Source organism: Phycodurus eques, chromosome 9, assembly GCF_024500275.1.
Source record: "Phycodurus eques isolate BA_2022a chromosome 9, UOR_Pequ_1.1, whole genome shotgun sequence".
NCBI lineage: Eukaryota > Metazoa > Chordata > Actinopteri > Syngnathiformes > Syngnathidae > Phycodurus > Phycodurus eques.
Genome location: NC_084533.1, coordinates 11,498,128 through 11,525,758, shown reverse-complemented (window position 1 = coordinate 11,525,758; position 27,631 = coordinate 11,498,128). Strand labels below are relative to the sequence as shown.

The window sequence follows — 27,631 nt, the reverse complement described above, 5'->3', positions numbered from 1 at the left end:
ACAGTGGGAATTATGCTATAAAAACATTGGTTATTGCTTTGCCTCAATCTGAAAAAGTGGAGAGGTTTAAACATCACTGCTTGTACCACGCTACTGCCACCTTTGTACTGCACTGTTTGCCCCCATGGTCCTTATATTAAGCTTGACACCTGACAGTCTTGAATTACCCTTACATGCATTTTTGGGGCGACTGTTGGTGCAAGCCAGAATGCCCAGAGAAAACCCATGCAAGCACAGGGAGAGCATGCAAAGTCTCCTCAGGAGGACCCGAGCAGAGGTGCAACGTGCAAACCCCTGAACTCTGAAGCAGACGTGCTGCCACACCAAAGGAATAGAAACAATTTGTTGGTCGATATTTATTTTCATGTGCTTTGAAACACGAGTGAGGTGCATAACATTGTAGTTAACCACATCAGCAATATTGGACAGTGCTTACAAAACAAAATAATTTGAATTGTTGATAAAGTGTGATGTTGGGCCAAGCTGTCTGGTTCATTTGAAAATAAATAAGTTCAAACTGATGCGCTGGATCAAAATAAACAGTGAAGAAAAAAAACTATCAGAACAGCATGTCGAGATCCTGCAGACATGGAATAGAATAATGAAGCAAAACACAAATACATAGGACTGAAGACCTGAATGATCATTTCTCACAGGCTGGGACAAAAACAGCAGCTTTTTTTAACCCATGTAACGACATGCAAAAACAATGATACAATCCAAGCATGTGAACAGCGAGAAGGCACTCATACAGCTGTAATAACAAAATACGTTAAATGTAAATTTGACATAGTGATAAAGATTCTCAATTGGATAAATTCATTGGCACATTGGAATACATACTTAATGACAAAGAGGTGCGCACCATAAAACTGGCCCAGACTCAGTCCATAAAGTACATCTTAGAAACTGGTAAAACCTTCAGTGAGAGTTTGTGAGAGTCACATGACACTGCTGATTGGACAAAAACCTTCAATTGGCAGCATGTTAAAAGAATTGCATAGTTGACATCTGGAGTGTTGAAATGTGGTCGAAACACTGGATGAACTAAAACCAGTTGATGTCACTCAAATACTGCAGCAAAACAACTTCTCATCAGCAGGGAACACTCAGTTCAATTGCACAACATGGCGATGCAAGAGAGGGGCTTAAACACGCGACGTGCCTTGTGTAATAAACTAAAATAATCATCCTTGCCCTGTTATATGAAGTCCTGTTCCTTCAGGTTCTTATATACATATATAAAAAGAAAAGCTCTTTTTCCTCTGTGATGGCTTCAAGGCTTATCGTGAGCGGCGTTCGGCAGACTCCGTGGTTCGGGTGACAGATCCACACAGGCGCTCTGGTGAATCAAACCCTTTCGGCCATGGCTCCGCCTCCGTTGTCGTGGCGATCGCCGTGGACTGGAAGGCAGCTTTGAAAAGGAAAGATGGAGACTCTATGAGGAGCCAAGTTTCAGTTTTGTGCATTATATCACAGATATGGAATAGTATACAGTATTTCAGTAGTGCATGTCATTTTTTGACCAAAAGTACTGGTGCAATAGGCTACTTGTACTGTACTATGTATAATTATATGAATATTATATATATTAACCTATGTACAACACAATGTAATATTATTATCTACATAATATTATTAGTCAGAATCTTAATTTGCACCTATTGTTCAAGTATGCTGTAGAAACTCCGTCTTAAATTATGCTTTAATTTTTATTGTATTGTTTTATTCAACTATTACCCATACATAGCAAGTCGTTTCATGCACTTTACATATTGAGTATATAATAATTTATAATATAACAATTCATAACTCTCTCTCTCTCTCTCTCTCTCTCTCTCTCTCTCTCTCTCTCTCTCTCTCTCTCTCTCTCTCTCTCTCTCTATATATATATATATATATATATTTACACGTATATATCACCATCAGTAGTTTACATCCCACTCATTGTACAAATACATTATTGTAAAATAATAAAATGTACTTATGACTTGGCATATACCAACGATGCAAAAAAGTCATCTTTTGGTTCTTCTTTTTAGATTAGATTTCAAATTTTATTTTATTTTTTTTAGTTTTTTATATTGTCTCACTTCTGCTCTTTGCTTTTGTTTGCACTTTGTTTCTTGGTGGTTGTAATTAGGCTGTTCCACCGAATCTGTGCTATTTGCATCCCCGGGAAATAATTAATAGTCAACATTCTAAACCTTATCTAAATCAGTCATTCTCAAACCTGTTTTAATCCTTTGTGAGGACTATTAATGGCTCACTCGTCGCTAACCACTTCTCCGTGTTGGTGGAAGTCTCGCAGAGTTGCGAAAAGTATTCGAAAATAAAATTGATGATCACCTTTTTCCTTATCGCGCATGAATAAAATATTGATCGATTCGAGCTTCTCGATATAATCACCCAGCCCTAGCATTGATCCAAAAATGGCTTTTTAGCTTTGGAAGAGGCGTGCACGCCACTAAATGCCATTATACCTTTTATTATTATACATTAGTTTGTTTGTTTGTAGGGATGGTTGGCAGTGTGCAAGAATTACGCAAAAAAATTACCTGAATAATTTCTGTGAAATTGAGTAGAAGGATGCAACTACGGGCCAATGGGGAACAATCCGAGTGAATTTCATGTTCTAAACATTTTTCTTAACTTCTCAGTGAAAAACGCACGAGTTTTAATGACAAGACATATGCAATCTGGCGCTGATCCAAATTAGGATTGTTCAACCTTGAGGAGTTCTGTGCCCTACGGAGGGCCATTCCAGTCCTCCATCGGTCTCTTTCTCTACAAGCACCCTGCTCTCATTTTGTGTCGAGTAGGTGAAGTGGTGGGTTTCCTGCTGTGTGTAGTATTACGACACAATTTGCATGTCTGCCTACCGATCTTTTCAAGTTACTGAGCGGTCGCTGCGGCCGATTTATTATTTTTTTCCCGTGAACATTACGCAAATCATGCCGACGAAGCCATTTACCTGATTGCACCCTTTATCCGCATCATCAAGTTCGCTAATGGATTGCATGAGGGAAAACAGGTTCATCCGGCCACTGCGACTGACACTTGGAGCCTTGGGATGAAAAAGGGGGGAAAAAAATACAAATAAAAAAAGATCGATCAAACGGGAGCTAAAAGAATGTGAGCTGTTATTGTGTTGGGCGTGTGTGAGAGTTTACAGTGACGACGACAGGTGGCACTATCTGCTCAGCTTCCTGGTTGGCATCAGGCTGTGCAAACACCAGAGAAGATAAATGATTAGGGACATGTATGCAAACTGCAAGATGTAAAAGGGACTTGGTAGATATCACAGTACAGTGATAGGGGACCACTGAATACCGTTACCTCTTCCGAAGACTCCTCATTTTCATCACTGCTCTCTGTGTTGTCGTCGTCCTCGTCAAGTCCCTCATCCTCCTGCTCTCTCTCCTCTTCATCATCTTCCTCCTCATCAGTGTCCTCCTCATCATCACCCGGCTTCTCCCCGTCGTCCTTCCGCTCAGATTTCTGCCTTTGGTCTTTGGACTTTCGCCTCCAGAGTGAACTGTGACGCTGCTGGCTGGAGGGACGAGCATAAAGAGTCCCAAACTTTTTGATGCAATTATTTCACAAAGTTGAACAGCAACAATGAATTGATTAATCGCCAACTTAGCGATGATCAAATTCAGCTTCTCAACGGTAAATATTGTCTGATTTCTGTAGTGATTCATAAAAGCAGACTGACCGTTGTGTTTAATCTAAATAAGACCTTGGAAAACAACGACTGACATTTTTTCTGACATGTTACATACCAAACCAGCAACTCAATCAAAATAAAAAAAAACAAGTCAGTTTAATCTATTACAAAAATAATGATTATTTCCGGCCGTAGTATGAATAACCTGTAACTGACATGTAGTTGAACCTGAAGCAGCCTCAAGTATATATGAAACTAGTAGCCCTTCCTTTGCAATAATATGTACCCAAGAAGTAGCGCTCAGTTTCAAAAAGGTTGGTGAGTATGTCACTCTCTTTCGTGAGCTATTGCTTAATTGGTTTAGTTTAATCATTAAATGATAACAAATTAAAAACAATAATTGGTTAACAGTAATCATAAAAAAAGATTTCACTAAAAACTTTAGTGTCCATAAACGCTCTTTCACAATTGAATACATTTATTGTAAAAGCAAATGAATAGACAAATGAATGAATTTGTGGAAACCAGTGCAAGGTGCGAAGTGCACCTTCCTGTGACTTTTCCAGTTTTTCCTGTGTCGGTGTTAAACGGTCCTTTTGGTCAAGTATTCACATTTTGACATCACAAGACAGAGACGTCACCTAACAAATGATCAACAGTAGCTCGCCATTGGGAAACTTTAAAACAGGATGTTCTCAGAGGGAAGTGGCCACTGAGCTTAGTGTGTCACAGAATTTCATCAGCAGGTTGCAACAGAGATACAGAAAGAACGGAAGAGTCACAGAAAAGCACAGAAGTGGGCATCCTTGCAAATTTTGCAGTTCAGCTCCTTGGACACAGTGTACTTCAAAGGATGACTTTTAATGAGGCTTCATTTCTGACCTGGCGTTGAGGATGCCATTATAGGTCTGCAGCTGCTTCATGAAGCTGTCGTTGGGTTTGACTATGGAGCGGCGATCCCTCACGTAGGCCAACGCCACGTCCAACGACCAGCGCTGCTGCTTCATGGCGTAAGCGATAACGGTGGAGGAGGAGCGAGACACACCCATCTTACAGTGCACCAACACCGCTTGTCCGCTCTTCCTGCAGTGCAAAAGTCAACAAAAAGTCACACGGAAAGAAAACGATTTGTTTCATGGAGACAAGTAAAAAGGGCAAGACAGCATCTCTTTGCACAAGCATTGTTGATACAGCATTATTACAGAATAAAAAGGTCAACAGACAAGAACATTGAATATTTGAAGTCTACAGGGGACTGGAGAGCTTTTTAATTGGGAGACATATTTTTCCAGGAAATGATTGTTGCCCTCTGGCGTTGTTGTTTAAAAGGTGATTTGTTGGGAAACACAGAAACTGCAGCATCGCTTAACAAAGCAGATCTCAACTCGTTTTGTGTCATCGTGTGCTAAGTTGATGCCAACCTGGCAGAGTTGATGAACTTGTACGTGTCGGTCCAGTGGGGGAGCAGATCAGTGGCCTCCACGTCATACACTCTGATGTTCATGTAGGTAAAGGATTCTGGGAAGAAGTTGTCGATCTCCCTCGTCACATTCAGAATGTAGCCCACGCTGCAAGAAGAATGCGCACTCGCTGGTGAGAACGCATCTGGAGGAGACTGTAGACTAAGGAGCTCAAAGAAAAAGAACAGACTTGTTTTTCTGCAACTCCTCAAAGTTGGCTGCGTTCCACTCCGAGCCCTGAAAGCAGAGGGGGGGGGAAAAAGGCTCAGTCTTTTTTTTTTTTTTTTTTTTGTGATTGTGAAAGTACAGATCACACGTATTGCTTTCAACACAGATTTCTTCTAAAGGGCAGTGCTTCCCAAACTTTATGGAGCCACGGCACATATTTTACAAAAATGTCATGGCACACCGCCGAACAAATGTCACAAAAAGTGTCTCCAGTATACCAAATTACTAAGGATGTCAGCTCAAGTTATTTACAAATTTACTTTTGTTTTTTTGTTCCCACTTATTTCAAACTGGAATCCACAGCTGTTTTTTGTTTAAAAAATAAATAAATAAATAAAATAAAATAAATCATCCAAGCCAATACGAGGGGAGATGACAAAATGCGGATTAAGCCTGTCAGCACCTCTTACATCTTGCTGTATTCTTCAATAGTTTATAATTTTTATATTTAGTAAATGCATGATTAATTTCCCACGCCGACCTAGTTGGTGGCGCACCGAAAATGACGTCAAAGGAAACGATGGCACGGATATGAGGCATTTTGACGAGCAATGGCCAAAGCGTAGTTGTAAAAGGCTCACTAAAAATATTATTTAGCATTTCTGGAGCAGAAAATAGTCAGTCAATAATTACTGTGTAAAAGAAAACAAATGAACATCATCTACCTGTTTTCAAGGAGCCGTTGGCTGCAAGCAGCGGAGTGGGTGCTCACTCCTCTCGTCCTTACTGATCTGTTTTTATTGCTCATTTCGTTTAACGTGTGTGCCCAAGTTCACTTAGCTAGTGACCCAGCGATGTGGTTTGCGACAACTTATATCCACACTTGATTATAACTTTGAGCGTCGTAACGCTGCTGCCCCTTCGCCGCCTGTCACGACGTGGAGAGCTTCTCCAGCCGGCTGCCGCAACTTCCTGAATCTCCCCACGGACATCGATCGCCGGTGACATACAGCTGATGTCCATCTCGAATTATCTTTATCTCACCAAAATGAATGCAGATGCCATTCATCTGTTTTTTTAAAAAGAAAAAATGCCTTCTACAGTGTTGTAATCTCAAAACATACAGTAATAATATAATTAACCAGAATGTAAAGAATTAAATCGTTGCATCATGAGTTCATGCTTCGATGTACCCCCACTAGAAGGAGGGTCCCCTCTCCTTCTAGTGTGTGGGCGTTGGCCACCAAGTGGCAGTATAATCCAACCATCCATAAACAGATACATACATAGGTTTACCACTGACTAAAACTGCAATAATAGTAGTCGTTTTCACAGAGGATAAAGAATATTTACGTGTGATTATTGTTATATTGTCTGTCTACATGTGTTGTTACACAGTTAGTGTCCAGTTTGTGTTTGCTTCAAGGCTGACACATTAACTACTGCAACATTGATGCGAGTTTTGTTCCCCTTCGACAGTATAACAAATTGCATTTTGTGTTAGCATTAGGCTAGCGTACCTTCATAAAGTTATGTGGTTTGCTTAAATACAGGTGTGATTCTCCGTTTTGTTTAAACTATCACTTGCAATAGCGATAAACAGCTTGGAGCCAGCACTAGGCCTTTGTCTGAAGATGTTTTCACTATCTGCTGCTTGTTCGCTGCCACCATTTAACACTCACACACACAAACTAAAATTTCTCAACTCAAGCGGGGAGGTGTGGGGAAAAAAATCAATCAAGCGGTGGCTCGCATCTCAAGAAACTCCTAAGTCAGGTCACTCCTAAATCAAGGCACCACTGTAATAATTTTTGTGAAAATGACATTGAAATTAATTTCTGCATCACATTTGATGATCAGGACACTCTAATGTTCTGCTACAGAGAGGTTGGGGGTCACTGCTTTAGAGGAAGTAGCTGCAGCTTGATGACTTTAATTCAGCAAAAGGAAGTGAAGGATTCTCTGTACTGTTTCAAAATAACAGCACTCACTCACCAAGTAAAGGTAGTCAAAAATCTTAGAGGGTTTGTCCATCTGAGCCATGGTGACCAGGATCTCATTGTCAATGTACTCCTTGAACGGCCTCATGTCAAAGCCGATTCGGGTCTTCAGGGTTGCGTGGACCTACAACAGGGGGAATTTTAGCGTAGCTTAGAATGTGTAGACTACCCTCTTTATTTTCCCTTTTCTCTCTCTCTCTGTCAACTCCTACCATCTTAGATGTGAGTTTATCCAGGTCTTCTGTCCTCATGATGTCTCTCAAGTGCTTCTTGATCAGCCTCTCTTCAAAGTTTCTGTCTGCAGTACTGCACATGAAACACAGATCCCTTGAGACAAGCCTTAAAATCCAGATTATGTATTTCGGGTGTATGAATGTCAATTATAAACAGAATGTAAGACTGAATTTCTTCCTCTTCCGGGAGTAATTCCGGCATCTTTACTTCTGACCGTCGATGTCCTTCCTGACCGACTCCAAGTCATTCATGGCCTCCCACTCATTGAGGCACAAGCGGTCCGACTCAACGTGCCGGCGGTAGTGCTGGGCCCACTCCAGGCCGCAGCCCGGGATCACGGCGCCTTTGACTGCCCGCTCGCAGCAGCCGTGCAAAGACTGCAGTACTGACCTTGAAGTAGAAGTAACAGAGGACAACTTTATGGCTGTATTGCTCTCATGTGGACCAGTTTAGGTATGTGTCATAACAGTGTAGGCAGGGGAAAAAAATAGCAGGGAATTGGATATCATCAGATCTGAATCATGCCTTGAACAAACACTCCCCTCCAAAAGTATTTGAGTAGTGAGGCCACGTCCTTTGTTTTTGTGTAGACTGACTATAACACAAGAAGCAACATTTCAGCTTTTACTGTATTTCCAGGTATTTAAATCTGGATCTGATATACAATTTATTTAAGCGACACATTTTTCATGTGAGCAAAAGTAGTCTTGTAAGTTGTCTATCTCATATAGGTGTGAATACCTGGAAAAAAATATCTCTCATTCATCTTTTGATGTGAAAACCAGATGTTTTCAGTCTACAGCAAAAATTTGCCGCACTGTTTCAATACTTTTGGACGGGAGTGTATGTGGATAAAAATCAAAATGGCCACCCCCAAGCTAAATGTAAACTACCACAATTGCTCAAAAGTGTATGGACTATAGACAATAACATGGCTAACAGGGGTCAGTGGAGCAGTGTAGAGATTATCTGACTTTTATATCTATTGGGAAGAGTTAAACCAGGCTTGATGGCTGTGGCTCAATTGGTAGAGCGGGTCGTCCAGTGAATGAAGGGTCGCCGGTTCAAATCCTGGCTCAGACTGTCTGTTTGCCGAGGTGTCCTTGGGCAAGACACTGAACCCTAATTTTCTCCCAGTGGGCCTGGCAGCGCCTTGCACGGCAGCAGTCGCCCATTGGTGTATAAATGCGTGCGTGAAATGGTGAATGTGAGGCTTTGTATAAAGCACTTTGGGCACTGTGATGGAGTAGATAAAGCGCTATACAAGTGCAGTCCATTTACCATTTTTACTTCTTTTTCTTTAATGACATGTAGTTGTTTATTTGTGTTGTGGGTGTTTGCTCATGCATGTGGTTTGTTTCTGGTGTTCAATAAACGTAAGCACAGTGATATCAGATATGGGTCACTGGAGAGAAGGTGGAAAAAGATAAAGCATACATGTTGTAAACACTAAAACATGCTTGTGGGGTACTCCGGGTTTCTCCCAGATTCCAAAAACATGTACATTAGGTTGAAAACTACATTGCCCAAAGGTTTGAATGTGATTTACTGGCAAGCAGTCCAGAATGTACAATGGCTCCTGCCTTAAATTTGATGGGACAAACCCCCATACCAGTGACACTGAACAGCATAAGGGGTAGAAATTGAATGGATGGACATACAGTGTAAATCCAGTCTATGGATTTATGAAGAACATTAATTTGTGTGTGTTTGTGTTGACATTAGGACTCACCACATGGTCTGCATAGAAACCGGCTTAAAAATTCTTGTTTCTTCTGCTGATGTCACACTGAAACCGCTATAAAAAAGGGAGACAGACACATGATCAAATAAAAGAAAGATAGAGGGAGATTAAGCGAAAAAGGAAGTGATAGTATCCATCCATCCATTTTCCACACCCACTGATCCTCACTAAGGTCGCAAGTGTGCTAAAGCCTATCCAAGCTTACTCTGGGTGAGAGGCAGTGTACACCCTGAACCAGGCGCCAGCCAATCGCAGGGCACATATAAACAAATAACCACTGACACTCACATTCACACCTATGGACAATTTAGAAACTTCAATCAACCTACCATGCATGTTTTGGGATGTGGGAGGAAACCGGAGTACCCGGAGAAACCCCACGCAGGCACGGGAAGAATATGCAAACTCGGATTTGAACCCATGTCCTCAGAAATGTGAGGCGGATGTGGTGACCAGTCATCCACCGTGCCACAGTGATACCAACAAAGTACAATAAATAGGCTGAGTCAAAAATACTAAATTATACAGCATCAGTTGGTGATGACTGGCATGACATGAGAGGTGTGAACAGAGTGTACAGAAGGGAATTTGTAAAACGCTAATTTGGACCGTCTGAGGTGCGAATCGGCATGATGAGCGTAGAATAGTTGTAATACATTAGAAATATTTAAGAAATTGGACGGGAGTTAAGACCAACTTTTTTCACCTCAGGTAGCTGACAAAAGAGAAGCAATTTCTTACACAGCAGCACTTTGAAACAGTAATGCATGCCTTTATCACATCTCGGTTGGATTATAGTAATGCACTTTACTTTGGAGTCAGCCAGTCCTCCTTTAAATGCCTCTTAACTGGAACACTAAAGAAGGAGCACATACAGTGGAGGTACGGAAAGTATTCAGCTTGTCGGGCAGCGACCACAAAACCATGCAAAAACAATATATAAGAGCATTCATGTGTTTTACAACAATACTTAACTATATTTATAATGTTGAAGGTAACTGCGGTCACTGTAAAATGTGAGCGGGAGATGAACGCCGCAAACCAGCCGGCGGATACGTTGTGATTGAATAGGATCCGCTTCTAAAAAAAATCCTCCGCTCTTTTACACAGAAACACCAAAGGCATGAAAAATGTGACCAAAAAAAACAAAAACATTGTATGGGGATGGGGGAATCCCCTGGGCTCCCACAGAAAATGTTTTTTATTTTAACATAAATTAACAGAAACACATTTATTAACACCCGCTCAAGTACATGTTGATGTACAAATTTAGGATGCAAATTTAATTTGCCTCAGTTCTTTGCTTTTTTTTGTTTTGACCTCCAACTTGAGCCAGGCCCTTCTCCACCTGCACCTGATGCCTGCTTCAAGCTGTGCCACATGAATAGCATCCTCCTCTTTAAGCGCTCTCATTACGGAAAAGAAATGACTACAATCATTGTCTGTTTCACTTCATTTTTCATGATTACCAAATAGTAGCCAAATATTGTACTCAAGTAAGAATACTGTTACTTGACAATAATGTGACTCAAGCAAAAATAAAAAGTAGTCCTCCAAAAAATTACTTGAGTAAGAGTAAAAAGTACACAGTGAAATAATTACTCAAGTACGGAGTAAATAGTGAGTAACTTCTGGTTTTTTAACCACAACATGAACATCAATGTAAAAAAAAACAAAAAAAAAACATTATGAAATAAAATGCAAATTGGCAGCACGGTGCACGACTGTTTAGCACATCTGTTTCATACTTCTGAGGACCGTGGTTCAAATCCCAGCCCCGCCTGTGTGGAGTTTGCATGTTCTGCCTGTGCCTGCGTGGGTTTTCTCCGGGTACTTCGGTTTCCGCCCACATCCCAAAGACATGCATGGTAGGTTAATTGAAGATTCTAAATTGCCTGCATGTGTGAATGTGAGTGTGAATGGTTGTTTGTTTATATGTGCCCTACGATTGGCTGGCGACCAGTTCAGGGTGTACCCCGCCTTCCGCCCGAAAATAGCTGGGACAGGCTCCAGCACGCCCGCGACCCTCGTGAGGATAAGCGGTACAGAAAATGGATGGATGGAAAATGCAAATTCTGCAAATGCTGATGTTGCTGTGAGTGGACGTGTGTGTATGCACAGTCAAAACTACAACAAAACATCTGCAATTTACTGCAGGGTGTTTTCTCAAGTTATAAGTGAGCTGAAATATCCACGTTTGGGCAGACAGTGCCAGACAAATACTACAATACGTGAAAGCCATTGTTTTTGTTCGTCTAAATGTAAGCACGATGAGTTGCGGGCCGTTGCCTTCAAGGTAACGATGACCTTCCCAACATGGCCGCCACGTAGCCACGACGAGGAGCCGGGCTGGCTTATCTAGTTTTAATACCCTTGCCCGGGAAGCCCAACAGAAAATGATGCGTGAGGTCATGTTAGTTTCTTGTGTCGTTTGATTGGTGAACTAAATCCAATCATCGCAAATCTTATTTACATGTCACAGATTAATTAGAATTACAGCTGTCTCAACTGCCAGGCGAAAAAGACCAACTAGAATAGCTTGAAAAAGGACTTTCGCTTCAAATTATCTTGCAAAAAAAATAAACGATTATAAAAAATAATTTGAAAGAAATTTGATGGCATGGAACCTATAAACCCCACCATAAAACCCATTACTGTATTCCTTGGCTTTCAACAGAGAATGAGACTTTTTCCCTTGTTTTAGTGTCTTAGTGTTCAGCTTTTGTTTTTAAGTTGTTGTTCTGTTTTGAAATAATGTTATGTTCTATTGTGTAATGTTTGTTTTTAATTTGTGTGCAGCACATTGGTTCAGCTGAGGTTGTTTTAAAAGTTGCCTATAAATGAAATAGAGTCGAGTTGAGGGTCTCCTCTCAAATTACTCATAAACAGATGTATGTGTGAGATTTGGGGCTGTTTACGTGAACACAAAGCTGATATAATCACAGGAAGCCATGATAGATTTTGTTGTATGCATGGCAACAGATTTATTGTACCTTCTGCCATCTAATGGAAGACCACTTAATTGTTCTATTTGTCACTTTACGTCACTGGCACGGATGAACAAAGACATACAATATCTTGTATTTGGACAAATTAAATTGGGTCATTTCCTGCTGCACCCCTGATAATCTCTCACGCCACACTAGTGTACCACAACACCCATGGTGGAGAATCAGTGGAGTAGACTAGCAGATGTAATAATACGCCTTTGTGTGACACAGTGTGTGACAGAGGATCGGCTCAAACACAGCAGTGGTGTCATTCGCGACATTATCATGCACTTCAACCACATCCTTATCCACAGTTACAGCCAAATGATTTCACATGATATGACTCTGAGGCTTACGTAAGAGCATGAAAAAAAGTGATACGACCAGTTACAATTCATGGAGAATGATTCAGCTCCATAAATAGTAACATCCCTTGTTCACATGTTCTCTGGCCAGAAACTCAGTAGTTAGGCTGTGCCTGTGCTGCACATTTCTGCCATTTGTATTTAATAGGCTTTACACAATCAGGAATTTTGGGGCAGAGTTTTGAAAAAACGATAAGAGGGAACAATGTGTCTATTTAAATGACTTGTTCATTTACTGTACATACGTGTGTACTGTATATACTGAGTATTTTTAAAAGTATTCTCTATTCAGGTCATGTATTCTAATCAGTCAGGTCAAACCAACTGTACTTACTGTAATTAAATTACTTTATTGTCATTAAATTACTTCACACACACCGAAACCTTAGAGCATGATTTGACATAACGCCGGCATGTTTACATACAACCGTTAGTGCTAGCACTAGGTTGCTCAGCTACATAACGTTTTGTTGCCTGCTTGCGAACCGTATCGTATGAAAGGTATGTGAACATACCTCAAGCAAGCCTTAAACTAACGTCCTCTCCCGAGCACCGGTGACCACCACCACACCTTTTTTGCCATTTTGTTCTTAGAATACACACGACGCGATCCATTGTTGTTGTTATCACCATGGTCACGAGTGTATCCGGTGGCGTTTGAGTTGACAAGATAAAACCTAGTGATCGTAAAAGATGGGATGCGGTGGTATCGGAATACAAGATTTTATTGCAGTAGTCTGACATAGTGCAATCGCGAAAGACCACATTTGTCTTGTAGTCTGATCCAGGCATTACGTGTTGTCTGTCCCACACCGCCGACATGTTTTTTTTTTTTTTTTTTAATAACTTTATTGGCTGTCAGATATTTACAGTACTACGTCAAAAGACACGCGACAAGGCTAAAAATAAACTAGCTTTTGGATTCAAATATATATATATAAATGTCTTTTCCGGAGCCGATCAATGATTGAATTGTGACATTAGAGCCGAACAGCCAATCAGCATAAAATGCTAATTATCGGCCGATACCAATACTGATGAAATGGTGTAAAGTCTCATATTTAATCCCTTATTCATTCTCTTGTTACTTCCCCGAGGGATTGGTACAGTATGAGTTCTTGTTGACAGTATTTTATAAGTTTGAAATCTTTGTTTAATGGGGGCAAAGTATTTAGTTGAATATGTTTCTTTTTTGGTGAAAATCCACTCATGACATCATAAAAATAATCACAATTTTAAAATCCCTTCGAAGATCCAAAGGTACAGCAAGAAGTCCGCTCTTACCCATCTCCGTCGAGATACACTTGTGTGTCGCTCCAGATGGGCAGAACCAAGCCAATGGTGCACTCATCACTGAAAAGAAGCACATACACAAGATGTTTGGTGATGCCATTTGTCAAATGCCTATCATCTTGGTCTCTCTGTTGGTTCTACACACCTGTCCTGTTTGGGGAAATCCATACCAAACAGGATGGTCTCGTCTTTGTTAGCAAGGGTGGAGACGACAATGAGATACCTGACTCGGACTGTGCTGACAGACTCTAACTGCACGGCCTGCACAGAACAAGGATGAGGATAAGGCAGACAGGGGTGCATTACGTACCTCATAAACATTAGTATGATTGCACACACAGTTACAACAAATCCTGTCGCATTCTGTGGCTAGAGACAAAAAGGAAAAACAAGCAATGTAGGGTTAAACAAAGGACTATGGCTATGCACTGTATCTCTACTCAGTGTAGTGTTCTTAAAGTAAAATTTGTTGTACAAAAAGATGGATTAATGTTATTAAAGCAAATTAATCCAAATGTAAAACAACTGAGCAATTGAATGAAAAAAAAAAAAAAACTGGCCAAGAGGATTTCTAGAATTAAAACACGAGTTACAAAGCAGATGTTTTCTGCTGTAACATGTTTCAAGCTCACGTGACTGACCATGTGCAGAAGTGACTTCACGCTATCCCTTGGGTTGACAATAGATACATTGTAATGTAATCTATACAAGAAAATGTTCTTTACCTAGACAACATTTATAAGGAACATTCAATAAATATACGTGTAAATATGAACCCTCACCAGCTTAATGCTATCTTCTGGTCGAAGCAGCTCAACCATGGCATGAATGTGTCTGTGACGCTTGTCTGGAGCGCAGTCTTCTGGTTTCTGGGGAAGTGTCTCCTCGTGAAGCTCCTCTCTCTGGGCCTCATCCAGCAGGTGCATTGCTCCCTTGACAAGTGCAAAACTCTCCCTGATGACCAAGAAGATACATTATTATACAGGTCCACAAAGGCTCCGGTTTGTGAAATGGAAACAATGTGGTAGCGTCAGTGTACCTTTTCTGAAATCTCCCTCTTCGAGTGCTTTCATCCTTCAGAGATCAAATAAATCATACCAAAAACTTTTAGAGATGCCTCAGAACTTTCATGCCAGTGTGATATATTGACCTCAGTGTTGGAAGGCTAAATTCATTCGATTTAAAATGCCCTTTAATGTGGCATGTCTGCTCTAAAGTGGGAGGAAAAAACAATGACATTGTTCTAAAGTGGTGTTTTCTCATGTAAAGGCAATTAAAATGACATTTTAACAGACTTGAAGACTGTGCCCAAAAATTTGGGATATGAAGTGCTGCGGGAAAAAAGTGTCCTGTCATTTTGATGTTGCATTGTGCTACAACACTGATAAGGTGCAGTGGAAGCCTGAAGTGAGAAGACAGAGATAGTGACAAATAAGCAAGGCTAGGGACACATGGTGTTTGGGATGGATAAAAAGCCTGGTAGTGGAATAGAATATCAGAGAAAAGAGAAATACAATACAAAAAATAATAAATAAAAGTGACATACAGCAAAATTTATGAAAGGGGCTTTAGGAGAAGGAAATGTGACACAGCAACATTACCTGTTGCGCAACTGACAAGTCCAGACAGAGTCAAGGAGAGGGGGAAAAAAATAAGCAGAGGACTGGGCAGGAGCTAGATGAACGATGGATAATTGGAGGAGACAAAAAGGAAAAAAGAAGAGAACACAAGTTAAGTAGCAGCATGATAAGCATCTACGATAAAATGTGCAGAAATGGGACTTGGACGCAAAGGCTCACTTGCTAAGACAAATCACATTTGGCTGTTTAGATGAATGATATTTGTTTAAAGATGGATGAATGCAAGAAAGATGATATAGTCTTGAGACAAAAGCTGATGGCACAGCGAGCATTTCGACAGACAGGGAGTGACCTGCTGTAATGACTATCAAGAAGCTGAGTGATGAATTCACAAAATATCTGCGGAATGTTTTCTCCGTGAACCTATTCGAGCCTATGAAAACAAAGCATTGTTATTGCACTGTTATGGTGTCCTGTTGTCCTGGAGCAGACTGATGTTGGTGCTCTAAATACATATCTATTTATTGGTAACGCAGATCTTATGTGAAGGCACGATGCTAAAAGATTCGCTTGACTGCCGACGACAAAGTGTGGTGATGACTCACGGGAACAGCACTGATGGAGGGGAGCCTATGCAGAGTCAACAGAGCCATTGCGAAGAGCAGGTGTCTCGCCACTCAGTGTACTGCTGGGCCGCTGCTGGCAAGCTCAGACAAGTTTTGCAGCTTCCTCGGGCCAAAAGTGCGCAGGGACAGGCACCCGTATAATCTTTCCTCTGACAAGACACATGAGTAAATACTGTACATCAGCTGACCCTAAATAATATAACCGGTTCTCTTTCATTGTGTTCTGTGATATTGAATAAATGCATCAACCGTAGGAGTACGGTATTTTATTCCATTGGATGGATGGGTGTAGGATTATTGTTTTTTATTGACCGTTTTGACAGTGTTGTCTTTTCATTTTGCGTTATATAAAAACAATAAAAAATATAGTGGATAAAGAAGTGCCTGAGGCAACACTAGTCATTCCCATCTTTAGATTGACATCAAACAACATGAAATGGTGCATAATTAATAATACAATTAGTTTTATATACTGTTTATAGGGCGTTACTATAAAAAAAACACTACACATTGGTTTCATAATGTTTATGGGTGCTTGCACAAAAAAAGCACCAAGAGACTACCAAAAAAAACAAAAAAAACGATGAAGTCACATTTGGTTGTGGTTTATTCCCGGCTGACTTGCTCGTTACAAACACTGCATCCCTTGTTTATGTTAGCCTGTTGCAGCTAACGGTAGTTCACGCTTCAAATGAGCAGCTCCCTCAACAACAACAACAAACGAAGAAAAACACAAGCAAACTTACGTTTGCAAGACGGGGTCGCTGCACCTATTTCTCGTCTGCTCGAGGAGGAATTGACAGACTCGGGACACACTGACGGCGGCAGGCGGTCGTGTTCGCTACTCCAGTAGTGTAGTCATGCGCACATTACGTACGTAAACGACCATGTGGAATGTCCAGGGCTACGCAAGAAATACAACCGGTATGGAATGCTACTAATACCAACGAACACGTTTACAAAATATGAAATGCGATAAATAATAAACATGAACGGTAAGTTCAACGCGTGGTAACAAATCGCTTTTCAAGACTTTACGTAAGAGGGGTTTACTTCCGGGTAGGCCGTGTGCACATTTTTGCATGTTCAGGGAGGAGTCGTCGTTCGCCCAAATTGGACCAAATAACAACCACGTCTCCTCTCTGTCTGTGCGATAGGGGACTTCATTCACATTCTGGTTGAGTCGGATGAATGCAGTTGAGAAACCTATGAAGGTCTTCGTGACGCGGCAGATCCCACCCGAGGGGATGAAGATCCTGTCAACGTCTGGAGTGTATGCATAATATCAACACCTTATTTATATACAATATGGCATGATTACATTCATGTACATGCATGCTCGCTAACTACTCTTTCAGTTTCAGACAGTCCACTCTAGTTGAGCAATCAGTAAAGTTACAGTTACACTTCCCTTATACGAGCTCAAAACAATCCACGTGACTGGCCGAATTATAGTGGAATCTGATCACGTCATCTTTGGTTTGAATGGAAACAGGTGTGAAGTGTGTCTTTGGGACTCAGACGACCCTGTGCCACGAGCAGAGCTTCTCAAAGGTGTGCAGGGGGCCCACGGTCTCCTGTGTCTGCTGTCAGATCAAATCGATGCTGAGGTTCTACATGCTGCAGGTATTTGTTTTAACTAAGCCGTTTGTACTACATCAGCAAAAAGATACCGATCAATATCGTTACTCAACAATTCCACGAAGTTGCATGGAAATCGGTAGTGTAGTTTTGTATACTCTTAAGGGCCTATCTCACTGGCTGAGACGTTGCCGAGACTGATCAGTCGCGGCGACAGTGGGACCTGGGAGACCATAATATTGCTTGCGGTCTCACCAGGACGATCTCCAGACAACATGATAACCAATTCGCCCAGAAGTCACTGATATATGCATATACAGCATATACATTCTTTAAATTAATAGATTATGTACAGCGGCTGAAATAAGTATTTAACAACTCATCATTTTTCTCACTGAATATATTTCCAAAGGAGCTATTGACATGAAAATTTCACCAGATGTTGGGAACAACCCAAGTAACCCATACATAGAAAGACAGTAGAAAAATGAAACCAATTGAGAGTTTCCTTGGCAGTATGTTTTTGATCATTGTCCTGCTGAAATGTCCACCCTCGTTTCATTGTCCTCATCCTCGTAGATGGCAGCAGATTTTTGTCAAGAAGGTCTCTGTACATTTGCCCATTCTTTCTTCCTTCAATAATGTGAAGTTTACCAGTACCTTTTGCTGAAAAGCAGCCCCACCCCATCATGTTCCCACCTCTGCGCTTCACTATTGGTATGTCTTTTGGGTTATGTGCAGTGCCATTTCTCCTCCAAATGTGTACATTACAGCATTCAAAGAGATACATTTTGCGCTCATCAGACTAGACTATATTCTCCTAGTGTTTAACTGGCTTGTCCAAATGTTGTTCAGCAAACTTTAAACGAGCTTTGACGTGCTTTTTTTTTTTTAGCAATTGAGTCTTGCGTGATGAGCATCCAAGGCAGCGGAGTACATTACTCACTGTTTTCCTTGCGACCACAGTACCAGCTAATTCCAGGTCTTTTTGAAGCTCGTCACAGTTGGTCCTTGGCTCTTGGACAACTCTTCTGATTATTAGTGTTGCCTACGACTCTCGGCTCTTCTCACACACTCAAAGAAGCAAATGCCACCGGATCTCTTTGTAGTCTGGCCCACATTGAAGGGGAAAACTCATAGTTTGTAGTTGAAATGTATCTTTTCTGACACACCGCGTATCACTTGTTATTGAATGCCACTACTATCAATCTGACCGCAGGACCCAACCTGAAAGTAATCAGCACTTTTTCCGTGGGATATGACCACTTGGCCCTTGATGAAATCAAGAAACGGTCAGAAGCTATCAAGACAAAACACATCTGACCACACATAGAAGGAAACTGTTAATCTTGCATTTCGTTTGTTTTTTTAACAGTGGCATACGGATCGGCTACACTCCCGACGTCCTGACTGACGCCACAGCTGAACTGACTGTTGCTCTTCTGCTGGCCACAGCTCGCAGACTACCTGAGGCAGTGGAGGAAGTGAAAAAGTCTGTCCTACCAAGTTCAACATTTACACTAAATATTGTTTGCAGAGGTGGCAAAAGTAAATAGAATTACAGATACAAAAAAAAGACTGCTTAAATTAGAAGTACTGGAAGTTAAGTACAAAAGTCAAAACAAATACATTTTCACTTTTATACAGTAGCTGCTTTGATCACTTGGCACAATGGGGAAAAAAAACATCTTTGTACATAAAATAGTTTACTTTTATTAACTTTCGTAGTGCTTGTATTGAGAAGAAAACAAATCTAGTTGGCGTTGGCTCAGACTTTTATGCTAAACAATGTTGAACAAAAAACGCTCAATTAGCTAAGGATCTGCCGGTCGTAATCTGTGGAGATTTTTTAAAAAATGAACAAGCTTATTTAAACAAAGTAAGGAGTAGAAAGTACTGTACAGATATGTGTTTTCCAATGTGGGGAGTAAAAGTAGTGTCAAAAAAGTACTCAAGTATAGAAACCTAAAAAATCTAAAGTGGAGTTACTTCCCACCACTGAGTGTTTGCGTTAACGTTTCAGCAGAACCAATTGCCTTAATGTCGCTGTATCACCAAACCCTGTGTCACAGTGGTGGCTGGAGTTCCTGGACACCACTCTGGATGTGTGGATACGGTCTTTCAGGTAGTACCGTTGGCGTCATTGGACTGGGACGTATTGGTGAGGCTTTCTTCCTTTCGTCACTTACCTTCTATCTCAGGATTGAATGACAGCTATAGTCCGCTACACACACACACACACACACACACACACACACACACACACACACACAAAGACAATCAAGGCTGTTTTTGTCCAGATTTTCCCCCTTCCCAGCCAAGAATGTTAAATGCCAGACTAGTTTGTTTTATAAGATTATCCTATAAAATGATCCTGAGGCTGAAAATAGGGTCTCAAATGGTTCGGGGCCGACAAGCTTAAATATTGAACATGTTCAATATTTACGACCCAAAATCTTTGTGTGTCTTGGGGAAGCCGACGTCTCCCCAAGTCACTGAGCCATGAGTTGTGATGTGAAGCGGAGTGTCACCAATCAAAGAAGCGACCTAACTGACAAACAAGAATGCGGCCATAAATAGAAACAAACATGTTTTACCCAATGTTGTTTTTTGTTGTTGTTTTTTTTTGTATAAAAGTGGGTTCCTCAGACGGCAAGAAGTATTTTCCAAAGCAAGTCTGGTTTTGACAACATCGCCATTTTACAAGGCTCTGTCTCCGTCAAGCTTCGGAAACACTCAGCAAACATTGGCGCATGTCCGGAAGTGTTTCTTCTTCTTCGGTTTTGTTAAATCGCACGTGATCATGTGACATTTCTGCCTTGGAGGATTTTATTTTTTCTAGATTGACAGTGGAACAGAATATTTATGTGTGTGGTGTTGTTTGTTGAGATTATCAGAACACACCAGATACAATACAACCAAAACTGTTAAATACCTTATTTTTTATCTTCACGTGTGGGGTCTGTAGCAGAAAGAAAACCTTTTAAGAATTGCAAAATCCTTGTGTGTGTGTGTGTGTGTGTGTGTGTGTACCAGGCCTATCATTCAGTTAGGATGGTTGCCTGCAGGTTAAATAATATTTTATATTCAGGGATGGCCATTGCTCGGCGCCTCATGCCATTTGGAGTGAAACGGCTGCTCTACTCTGGGAGAACAGCCAAAGCTGAAGCTGCTGAGCTCAATGGAGAGTTTGGTAAGAAAACAAATGAAACGTCATAACTCTGATGTGGCCCGTGACAAAAATGAGTTTCACACCCCTGGACTACGGTGACATTTTATATATGCATGCAAATCTCTCTTTCCTCAAAATGCCGGATTGGGTGTATTGTGCAGCATGAAGATTGGTAACTGATTCAGGTTTTCACACTTACAGCTGCAGTTTATACAACCCCAATTCCAATGAAGAATACAAAATACAATGTTTTCCAATCACGTTCAACCTATATTTAATTGAATACACTACAAAGACAAGATATTTAATGTTCAAACTGATATACACTTTATTGTTTTTAGCAAATAATCATTAACTTAGAATTTTATGGCTACAACACGTTCCATCACCTTTTCTTGTAACAACATTTAATAAACATTTGGGAACTGTGGACACTAATTGTGGAAGCTTTGTAGGTGAAATTCCCATTCTTGATTGATGTAGAGCTTCAGCTGTTCAACAGTCCGGGGTCTCAGTTGTTGTATTTTACGCTTCATAATGCGCCACACATTTTCAATGGGAGACCGGTCTGGACTGCTGGCAGGCCAGTCTAGTACCCGCACTCTTTTACGACGAAGCCACGCTGTTGTAACACGTGTAGAATGTGGTTTGGCGTTGTCTTGCTGAAATAAGCAGGGGCGTCCATGGAAAAGCCGTTGCTTGGGTGGCAGCATATGTTTTTACAAAACCTGTATGTACTTTTCAGCATTAATGGTGCCTTCACAGATGTGTAAGTTCCCCATGCCATTGGCAAACGGAATTCTGAATCTCACTGGGGCTATTCCTGGTTAAGTAAAGGTTAAAAAAAAAAAAAAAAAAAAACATCAAATAGTAAAGGATTGTTGGTTGGGTTCATTACTGTTTGTTTTTCAACACAAGTTACACAAAAAAATATTTATCAACAAAATCTGTGGGGCACAAACTTCCCACTCTACCCTTTTGCTTGTTTGTCACAGTTCCTCTGGACACACTCGTGACTGAGAGTGACTTCATTGTTGTTTCGTGCTCGCTGACGCCAGAGACCCAGGGCCTGTGCAATAAGGCCTTCTTCAGCAAGATGAAGAACACTGCTGTCTTCATCAACACAAGCAGGTAGATTCAAAAGAAATCATGAGTATGGAACGTTGTTAAGCATCTACAGTGAACTTGCCGAATGCATATGAGGTTGTAAAAGTTGGAACTTGGTCAAAGTTCCTAAAAATGCCTCTAAATTCACACAACTGCAATCATGCAAGATCTCTGATTTTTCTTTCTTTGGTTGCCCTTTGATATACTTACAGTGCTGTGAAAAAGTATTGGCCCCCTTCTCAAATTCTCAAGGGCCAGGTAACTTTGAATAGTTTTACATGAATAATACATGAAATCATGATTTAAAAACAGCATTTGCAGTTCACTTGGGTTATATTTGTCTCATATTTACAGTTGTTTGATGATCTTAAATATGAATGTGGGGAAACTATGCAAAAATGCTGTGTAAGAGTTTGAGAAGGGGCCCAATACATTTTCACAGCACTGGTTTCCAATAAGAGATTGCCGTTGTAGAATGTTTTGTGCCTCGTGAGAGCTTAGTTCAACGCGTATGAAAAGGATTTGCTCTGGATGGATTTATTTTTTCTTTGGCCTTTTTGTGGCTTCTTTTTTTTTGCGTTTATTTCAAAAGTAGGACCGGCTTTATTTAGCAAGGAATATTAGGAGCAGAAGGAGCATGCGAAGATTAGACACCGGAAAATACATTAAAATGATACACGTTCAGCGCGGTGAATGCTGCTGAGAAGTTGGAACTCAACCTCAAATTATTTCTATTGAAAGTAAATAAGAAACATGGCTGACAACTTCAATATGTGGGTTTTTTAGCTTGAGAGCTACATTATAGTTTATTAGGCTAAAGACTAGTAGATGTATGTTTGGTTTAGTCGTTATTTTAGTAATGTATATATTTACATGGCTTAAACATTATATTTAACGGTAACATTGAAGGTGTAGAGTCGGGTCACTGCCTCACGTCTCACTTTTTAGTATTATTAATTGTGACAAACATGGAAAAAGTAGTGAACCACTGTCAATAATTGGTTGAGCCATCCTCAGCAGCATCAACTGAAATCAAGCGTTCATTTCTATAACTGGCAATGAGTCTTTCACATCTCTGTGGAGACATTTTGGCCCAGTCTTACTTGCAGAATTGTTTTAATAAATAAAATCATTTAAAAACACCATTTTATGTTTACTTGGGTTATTGTTATTTACATTGGTTTGATCTTAAACATTAAAGTGGAAATAAATAATGGCCAATACTTGTTCACGGCACTGTATATCATACAATTGGTGCCTTCAGCATACATGAACAGATTTGTGGGGGACCACAGAGGTTGTACTGCATATTGTCTTATCGATTCAAAAGAATATCCTTGTTGACCTTTGTCTCTCGAGGGGGGCTGTAGTGAATCAGGAGGACCTGTACGAGGCTCTGACCGGTGGACAAATTGCCGCAGCTGGCCTGGATGTAACAACACCTGAGCCACTACCGACAAACCACCCGCTTCTTACGCTCAAAAACTGTGGTAAGGAATGTTAAAATTAGATCTGTCTCGTCTGCTTCCTCTTTTGCTCAATTCTTATTTTGGTCCCTCTCTCGCTTTGTCCAGTGGTTTCGCCGCACATCGGCAGCGCCACCTACTCCACAAGAGGCGTCATGGCTTCCTTGGCAGCCCGAAACCTGCTGGGGGGTTTACAGGGCACAGAAATGCCCAGTGAACTCACCTTCTAGAACCTGAAACGGACCGGCCCGATGCCTTTCAGCTTCAGGACGACACAGTGAATACATATGACATAAATGTTGCAACCAGAGTAAAGAGAAACTGAATTGCACTCTTTTGGAAAATAAATAATTTCTTTGCGTATGATATCTGTTAAAAACCCAGCAACAGCACTTTTTAAGATAATCTTTAACGAACTGTTGTATTTAAACATATCCTATAAAGAATCAGTGATTGGCTATTTGTCTTTTTAAAATTAAATAATTTCATTTATGCAGAATCGTCTACATTGAATGCGAACGTTAATTTCACTTGGTATTGCACAATAGTTCATTTTCCTAAGAATAAAAGGTACATTTTGTTTAAATTTAAAGCTTTTTGTGCCTATTGCAATTTCTTCGTGCTTCATTGTTACGGGGTGAAACCATATTTTCAGTAAATTCAGATCTGGCAATTTTCAATGTTTTCTTTTCATACAGAACATGAATTAAAAATCAGTAAGAGTGAGAATATTAACTAACCACATGTAAAAGTCAAGAATTTGGTCTCGGCAAACTGCCGTGGAGTCAATTCAGAGTGTTTTGGTAAGCACTCTTGTCCCTCCAGTTCAGACAGGTGGAGTTTTTGGAGTGCTTGTACAGATGCGACGACTGGCTGAAGCGTTTGCCACACTTGAGACAAGGATACGGCTTTTCTCCTGTGTGGACACGGATATGTTTCCTACAGTCTGCCAAGTTTGTGAATGTCTTGGAGCAGATTTTGCAGGCGTACTTCTTGTCCCCTTCCACCAGAAGCACGTTGACCTCTGCCGCCGCTTTCTTGCACTTGGACAACACATCCTCGGAAGCTCTTGTCAGAGGTGCTCTATTGGGTCCCGACGGTCCAGATGCTGCTGTGCGTTCTGCTTCGGATACTGGAGCCGCTTTAGGAGCGATGCGACGGAAAGTGGTTCCGCTTGATCCCGCGTGTCCTTTCGTGGATCTCGAAGGCTCCAGGCCAAGGAATCCCGTTAGGGAATTGTGTGCAGGCTGGAGGATGAGGGTGTCGCTAAAAGCAGGAGCCTGAGTGGAGAGAACCTGTTGCAAAGGAAGAGAAGTTACCGGGAAAACGAGACTTGAATCTGACGCTTGAATAGAAGTGTTTGAGTTTTGACACAGTAGGCTTTCACCACTTGTAGCCGCATCACTGGCGGCAGCCGCTGCGGTTGCAGCTGCTGTGAGACTTGCGAGACTTTCTTCTTCCTCCGGAGCTCCTACCTCACGGTCATGACTGGGATTCAGGAAGCAGGAAAGAGCCAGTTCAGACAGGTTGTCCATCCCATCACCCTCGCATATATCGCCACACTCTTTTTCATGAAGATCTGAGCACTTCTGGGACTGTAAACAGCAGACATATTCATCTGGACTCCTTATGTTGTCACCATATGATTCAGAGGAGTCCTGTGGGGGTGATGATTGGGAAAGATCAGGCAAGGAGGAAGTCATGTTTTCTTTTTTAATCTCCACTGTCTCCATCTTGGGCTCTCCCTCATCTTTGACAAAAGCTTCTCCACCTGTGCTGCTGTCTGACTGGCTCGGCAGCTGGATCTCCTCTGACTCAGTCGTGGTTATGCCATATTTTTCCTCCACATCATCCAATTGGCCCTCCAAGATGTTTACAGTCTCCTTTAAGCGGTCCGGAGAGAGTCGCTGCTCTCCTGCCTCCTTGTTGTTGGCTGTGCTTCTGGTCACAGTTGGAGAACTTTCCTCATCTCCAGACATTCTGCAGGTCCTCTTCCTGTCGTTCAGTCTGTCCTCATGCGACTTTCTCTTGTACTTGGAGGAATCTTCCCCCGACTGGCTCACCTCTACGCCCTGCTCGTCAAGTAGCTCCCCAGATGTGAGCTGGGTTTGAGAGGACGGATGCTCCTGCTGCTGCACTGACCTCCAGCCTTTCGGCGCTGTGGCTGGGAAGTTTTTTCTGGACAGGTGGATCTTGCAGGCCTTTACCACGGAGTTGAGGTGCAGGTGCGAGGCGGCCAACAAGACATCCATCACGTTGGAGGCCAACAGCGACAAAGTGGATGTGTAGATCATGTCCAGCAGGGTGGAGAAGGCCTCTGGGGTCACCACCTCCGGGTCGAGCACCATCACACCGGGACCGCCGACTTTATCCATCCTTTGTCCATCAGCATCATCGGCGCCGTCATTGGAACTGATGAGTGCCTTGAAGTGGGAGCTGCATGCTGCTAGGATGGCACGGTGTGCCTGGAATTTGTGACCTCCCACCTCCACCACACAGTCACACAATTGACCATGGAGCCGCTGGGTGTTCAGCTGCTGGAAAATGTGCTGGAAGTGACCCGGAAAGTCCATATTACAGTGTTCCCCCACTATATCTCAAATTTTTTGGGGATCTGGCTTTTAAAACGTTTTTTTTTTTTTTAATATAGTATTTTTAAAGTATACAGATAATTAAGAATTTCGAGTTACGCGTCTTGTCTTCAGTGTCGTACCACGTTGTGCTGTATCTTGCTGGGCAACACTGAGGTCTACTTAATAAGATGCTGTCTAATTAAGAGCAAGAAGAAGAGGCATAGAAGGTCCCCAGAGACAATATAGATAGATGCCTGTAAGTATTGCTGTACACTCTGTGCTCCGTCTCTTTGTGTTAAAGTAGCAGTTGTTTTAAGGTTTATAATTACTGTAACATCTATGTTAATTTCCATTATCCCATATATGGCGTTTTGCATTATATGTTGGCATTAAGATAACAAGCTTCAGTTAGATGAAATGAAATAATTTAGAGTATAAATATACAACGCTTAAATCTTGTATTTTCTCTACGTGTTGGTGTTGTGTGTGTTTGTGTTAAAGTAGCAGTTGTTTGAAAGTTTATAATTACTGCAACATCTATGCTAACTTCCTTTAGGCCGTCACCCACGTTTCACATTATGTTAGCAGTTAGATGAAATTATATGATTTCTCCGAAGATTTCGGGGTTTAAATGTCCACTGTTCTTAATGTTTAATTCGCTTGTTTTATGTGTCAGTTTTACAGCAACCCTGTAGTTACAAATAAAAAGCAAAGCGAGAGAGGGAGGAAATATTTTTAAAAAGTATTCTAATATATTTGAATGTGTTTAAAGCCTGTGGGTGGGGTCAAACTGTTTAAAAGGTTTCTTGAAAGGATCTCTATATGCTGGATTTTGACGTTTTGCGGTTGGGTTTGGGAGGTATCCCCCGTGCCAAACTGGGGGTCCACTGTTTGCTAACGTCTATGAGGATGCTACTAGCATTATCGCAGCAGGTAGAAAGGTATGAAATGTGCCGGTAATGGCTTCAGAGTAACTCCAGTCTGACCTCTCAGTCACGTCAGACGTGAACGCTCATTGTCTGCATCCGAGGGTCCAAGCAGATGCTCTGCATGGAGGAGATGCGGGCCTTGAAACACGATCGCACGGGAGGATTCGATACGCCGTTCAACACGTAAATCCGCTATGCGTCGTTGTTTATTCTCGCTGCACAAAACCGGGTCCCGAAATATTCGGGAGATTTCATTGTTTGTTTGCGCGTGCGTGAGTGAAGCGTTCAACTGCTAATCCAACATAAATGGAATCCAGCACATTCAGGCAACATCACCACCAAGTGGTCACCAGGAACCACTGCACTATCACAATTTTCTTTCCACACGGAATGTTATTGCAGACGCACACGAGTGGTGCGCGATACTGCAAGATTTGGTTTCAATCCGATACCACGTAAATGCCGGTCAGTATCGTCACATAGATAGAGATGCCAGTACTTTTTACGAGTACGTACCTATAAGAGTTTGTATGCCTTTTAGTCTAGATTTTGGCAAAGAATATGAGTAAGTATAAAGAGAAAAAAATAAAAAAATAAATGTCACTTGTTGTAGTGTAAACATAGCAAAGCCCTTTCACTGTTAACACAAAAGTGTATTAATATTCAATTAAAT

The 27,631-nt window shown here is 41.4% G+C and overlaps 3 protein-coding genes across 7 annotated transcripts; 1 reads left to right on the top strand and 2 right to left on the bottom strand.

Moving 5' to 3' along the window:
* Window positions 1-341: 341 nt before the first annotated feature.
* Window positions 342-17,204, bottom strand: si:ch211-203d1.3 (protein phosphatase Slingshot homolog 3). 2 transcript variants are annotated; one of them, XM_061685103.1, is made up of 18 exons: window positions 16,877-17,203; window positions 16,110-16,279; window positions 15,526-15,598; window positions 14,964-14,998; window positions 14,707-14,878; window positions 14,070-14,185; window positions 13,916-13,984; window positions 9,265-9,330; window positions 7,740-7,922; window positions 7,511-7,604; window positions 7,294-7,422; window positions 5,321-5,367; window positions 5,092-5,238; window positions 4,553-4,753; window positions 3,340-3,553; window positions 3,174-3,224; window positions 2,975-3,067; window positions 342-1,414 (listed from the first exon to the last, which is right to left on the bottom strand). In XM_061685103.1, exons 5-18 carry the CDS (start codon window positions 14,848-14,850, stop codon window positions 1,277-1,279), a joined length of 1,692 nt encoding a protein of 563 aa, XP_061541087.1. In that variant the 5' UTR covers window positions 14,851-14,878; window positions 14,964-14,998; window positions 15,526-15,598; window positions 16,110-16,279; window positions 16,877-17,203; the 3' UTR covers window positions 342-1,276. The 2 variants fall into 2 exon arrangements, with proteins under 2 accessions (XP_061541087.1, XP_061541086.1); XM_061685102.1 differs by lacking the exon at window positions 15,526-15,598 and having other exon boundaries at window positions 16,877-17,204.
* On the top strand, window positions 15,533-24,048 carry grhpra (glyoxylate reductase/hydroxypyruvate reductase a). 4 transcript variants are annotated; one of them, XM_061685106.1, is made up of 11 exons: window positions 15,585-15,654; window positions 16,041-17,054; window positions 17,288-17,403; window positions 17,626-17,756; window positions 18,931-19,003; window positions 19,087-19,203; window positions 19,784-19,872; window positions 20,803-20,904; window positions 21,879-22,014; window positions 23,350-23,480; window positions 23,565-24,048. In XM_061685106.1, the coding sequence occupies exons 2-11, from the start codon at window positions 17,025-17,027 to the stop codon at window positions 23,684-23,686; spliced, it is 1,047 nt and encodes a 348-aa protein (XP_061541090.1). In that variant the 5' UTR covers window positions 15,585-15,654; window positions 16,041-17,024; the 3' UTR covers window positions 23,687-24,048. The 4 variants fall into 4 exon arrangements, with proteins under 4 accessions (XP_061541089.1, XP_061541092.1, XP_061541090.1 ...); XM_061685107.1 differs by having other exon boundaries at window positions 15,600-15,654; window positions 16,054-17,054; XM_061685105.1 differs by lacking the exon at window positions 16,041-17,054 and having other exon boundaries at window positions 15,533-15,654.
* Window positions 21,211-27,387, bottom strand: LOC133407338 (zinc finger and BTB domain-containing protein 5-like). Its single transcript, XM_061685104.1, has one exon. It carries the CDS (start codon window positions 26,027-26,029, stop codon window positions 24,242-24,244), a length of 1,788 nt encoding a protein of 595 aa, XP_061541088.1. The 5' UTR covers window positions 26,030-27,387; the 3' UTR covers window positions 21,211-24,241.
* Window positions 27,388-27,631: the final 244 nt, after the last annotated feature.

Bases quoted from the DNA above. Each gene is read 5' to 3' on its own strand.
- grhpra (XM_061685105.1), top strand. From the start codon at position 15,610: ATGGATAATTGGAGGAGACAAAAAGGAAAAAAGAAGAGAACACAA. The intron at 15,655-17,287 runs GTTAAGTAGCAG...TCTGTGCGATAG, and splicing joins GAAAAAAGAAGAGAACACAA to GGGACTTCATTCACATTCTG. The intron at 22,015-23,349 runs GTAGATTCAAAA...TTGTCTCTCGAG, and splicing joins GTCTTCATCAACACAAGCAG to GGGGGCTGTAGTGAATCAGG.
- LOC133407338 (XM_061685104.1), bottom strand. From the start codon at position 26,029: ATGGACTTTCCGGGTCACTTCCAGCACATTTTCCAGCAGCTGAACACC.
- si:ch211-203d1.3 (XM_061685102.1), bottom strand. From the start codon at position 16,157: ATGGCTCTGTTGACTCTGCATAGGCTCCCCTCCATCAGTGCTGTTCCC. The intron at 14,186-14,706 runs GTGAGGGTTCAT...TGTTCTGTGCAG, and splicing joins CAGAAGATAGCATTAAGCTG to GCCGTGCAGTTAGAGTCTGT. The intron at 7,923-9,264 runs GTGAGTCCTAAT...TTCTACTTCAAG, and splicing joins GTTTCTATGCAGACCATGTG to GTCAGTACTGCAGTCTTTGC.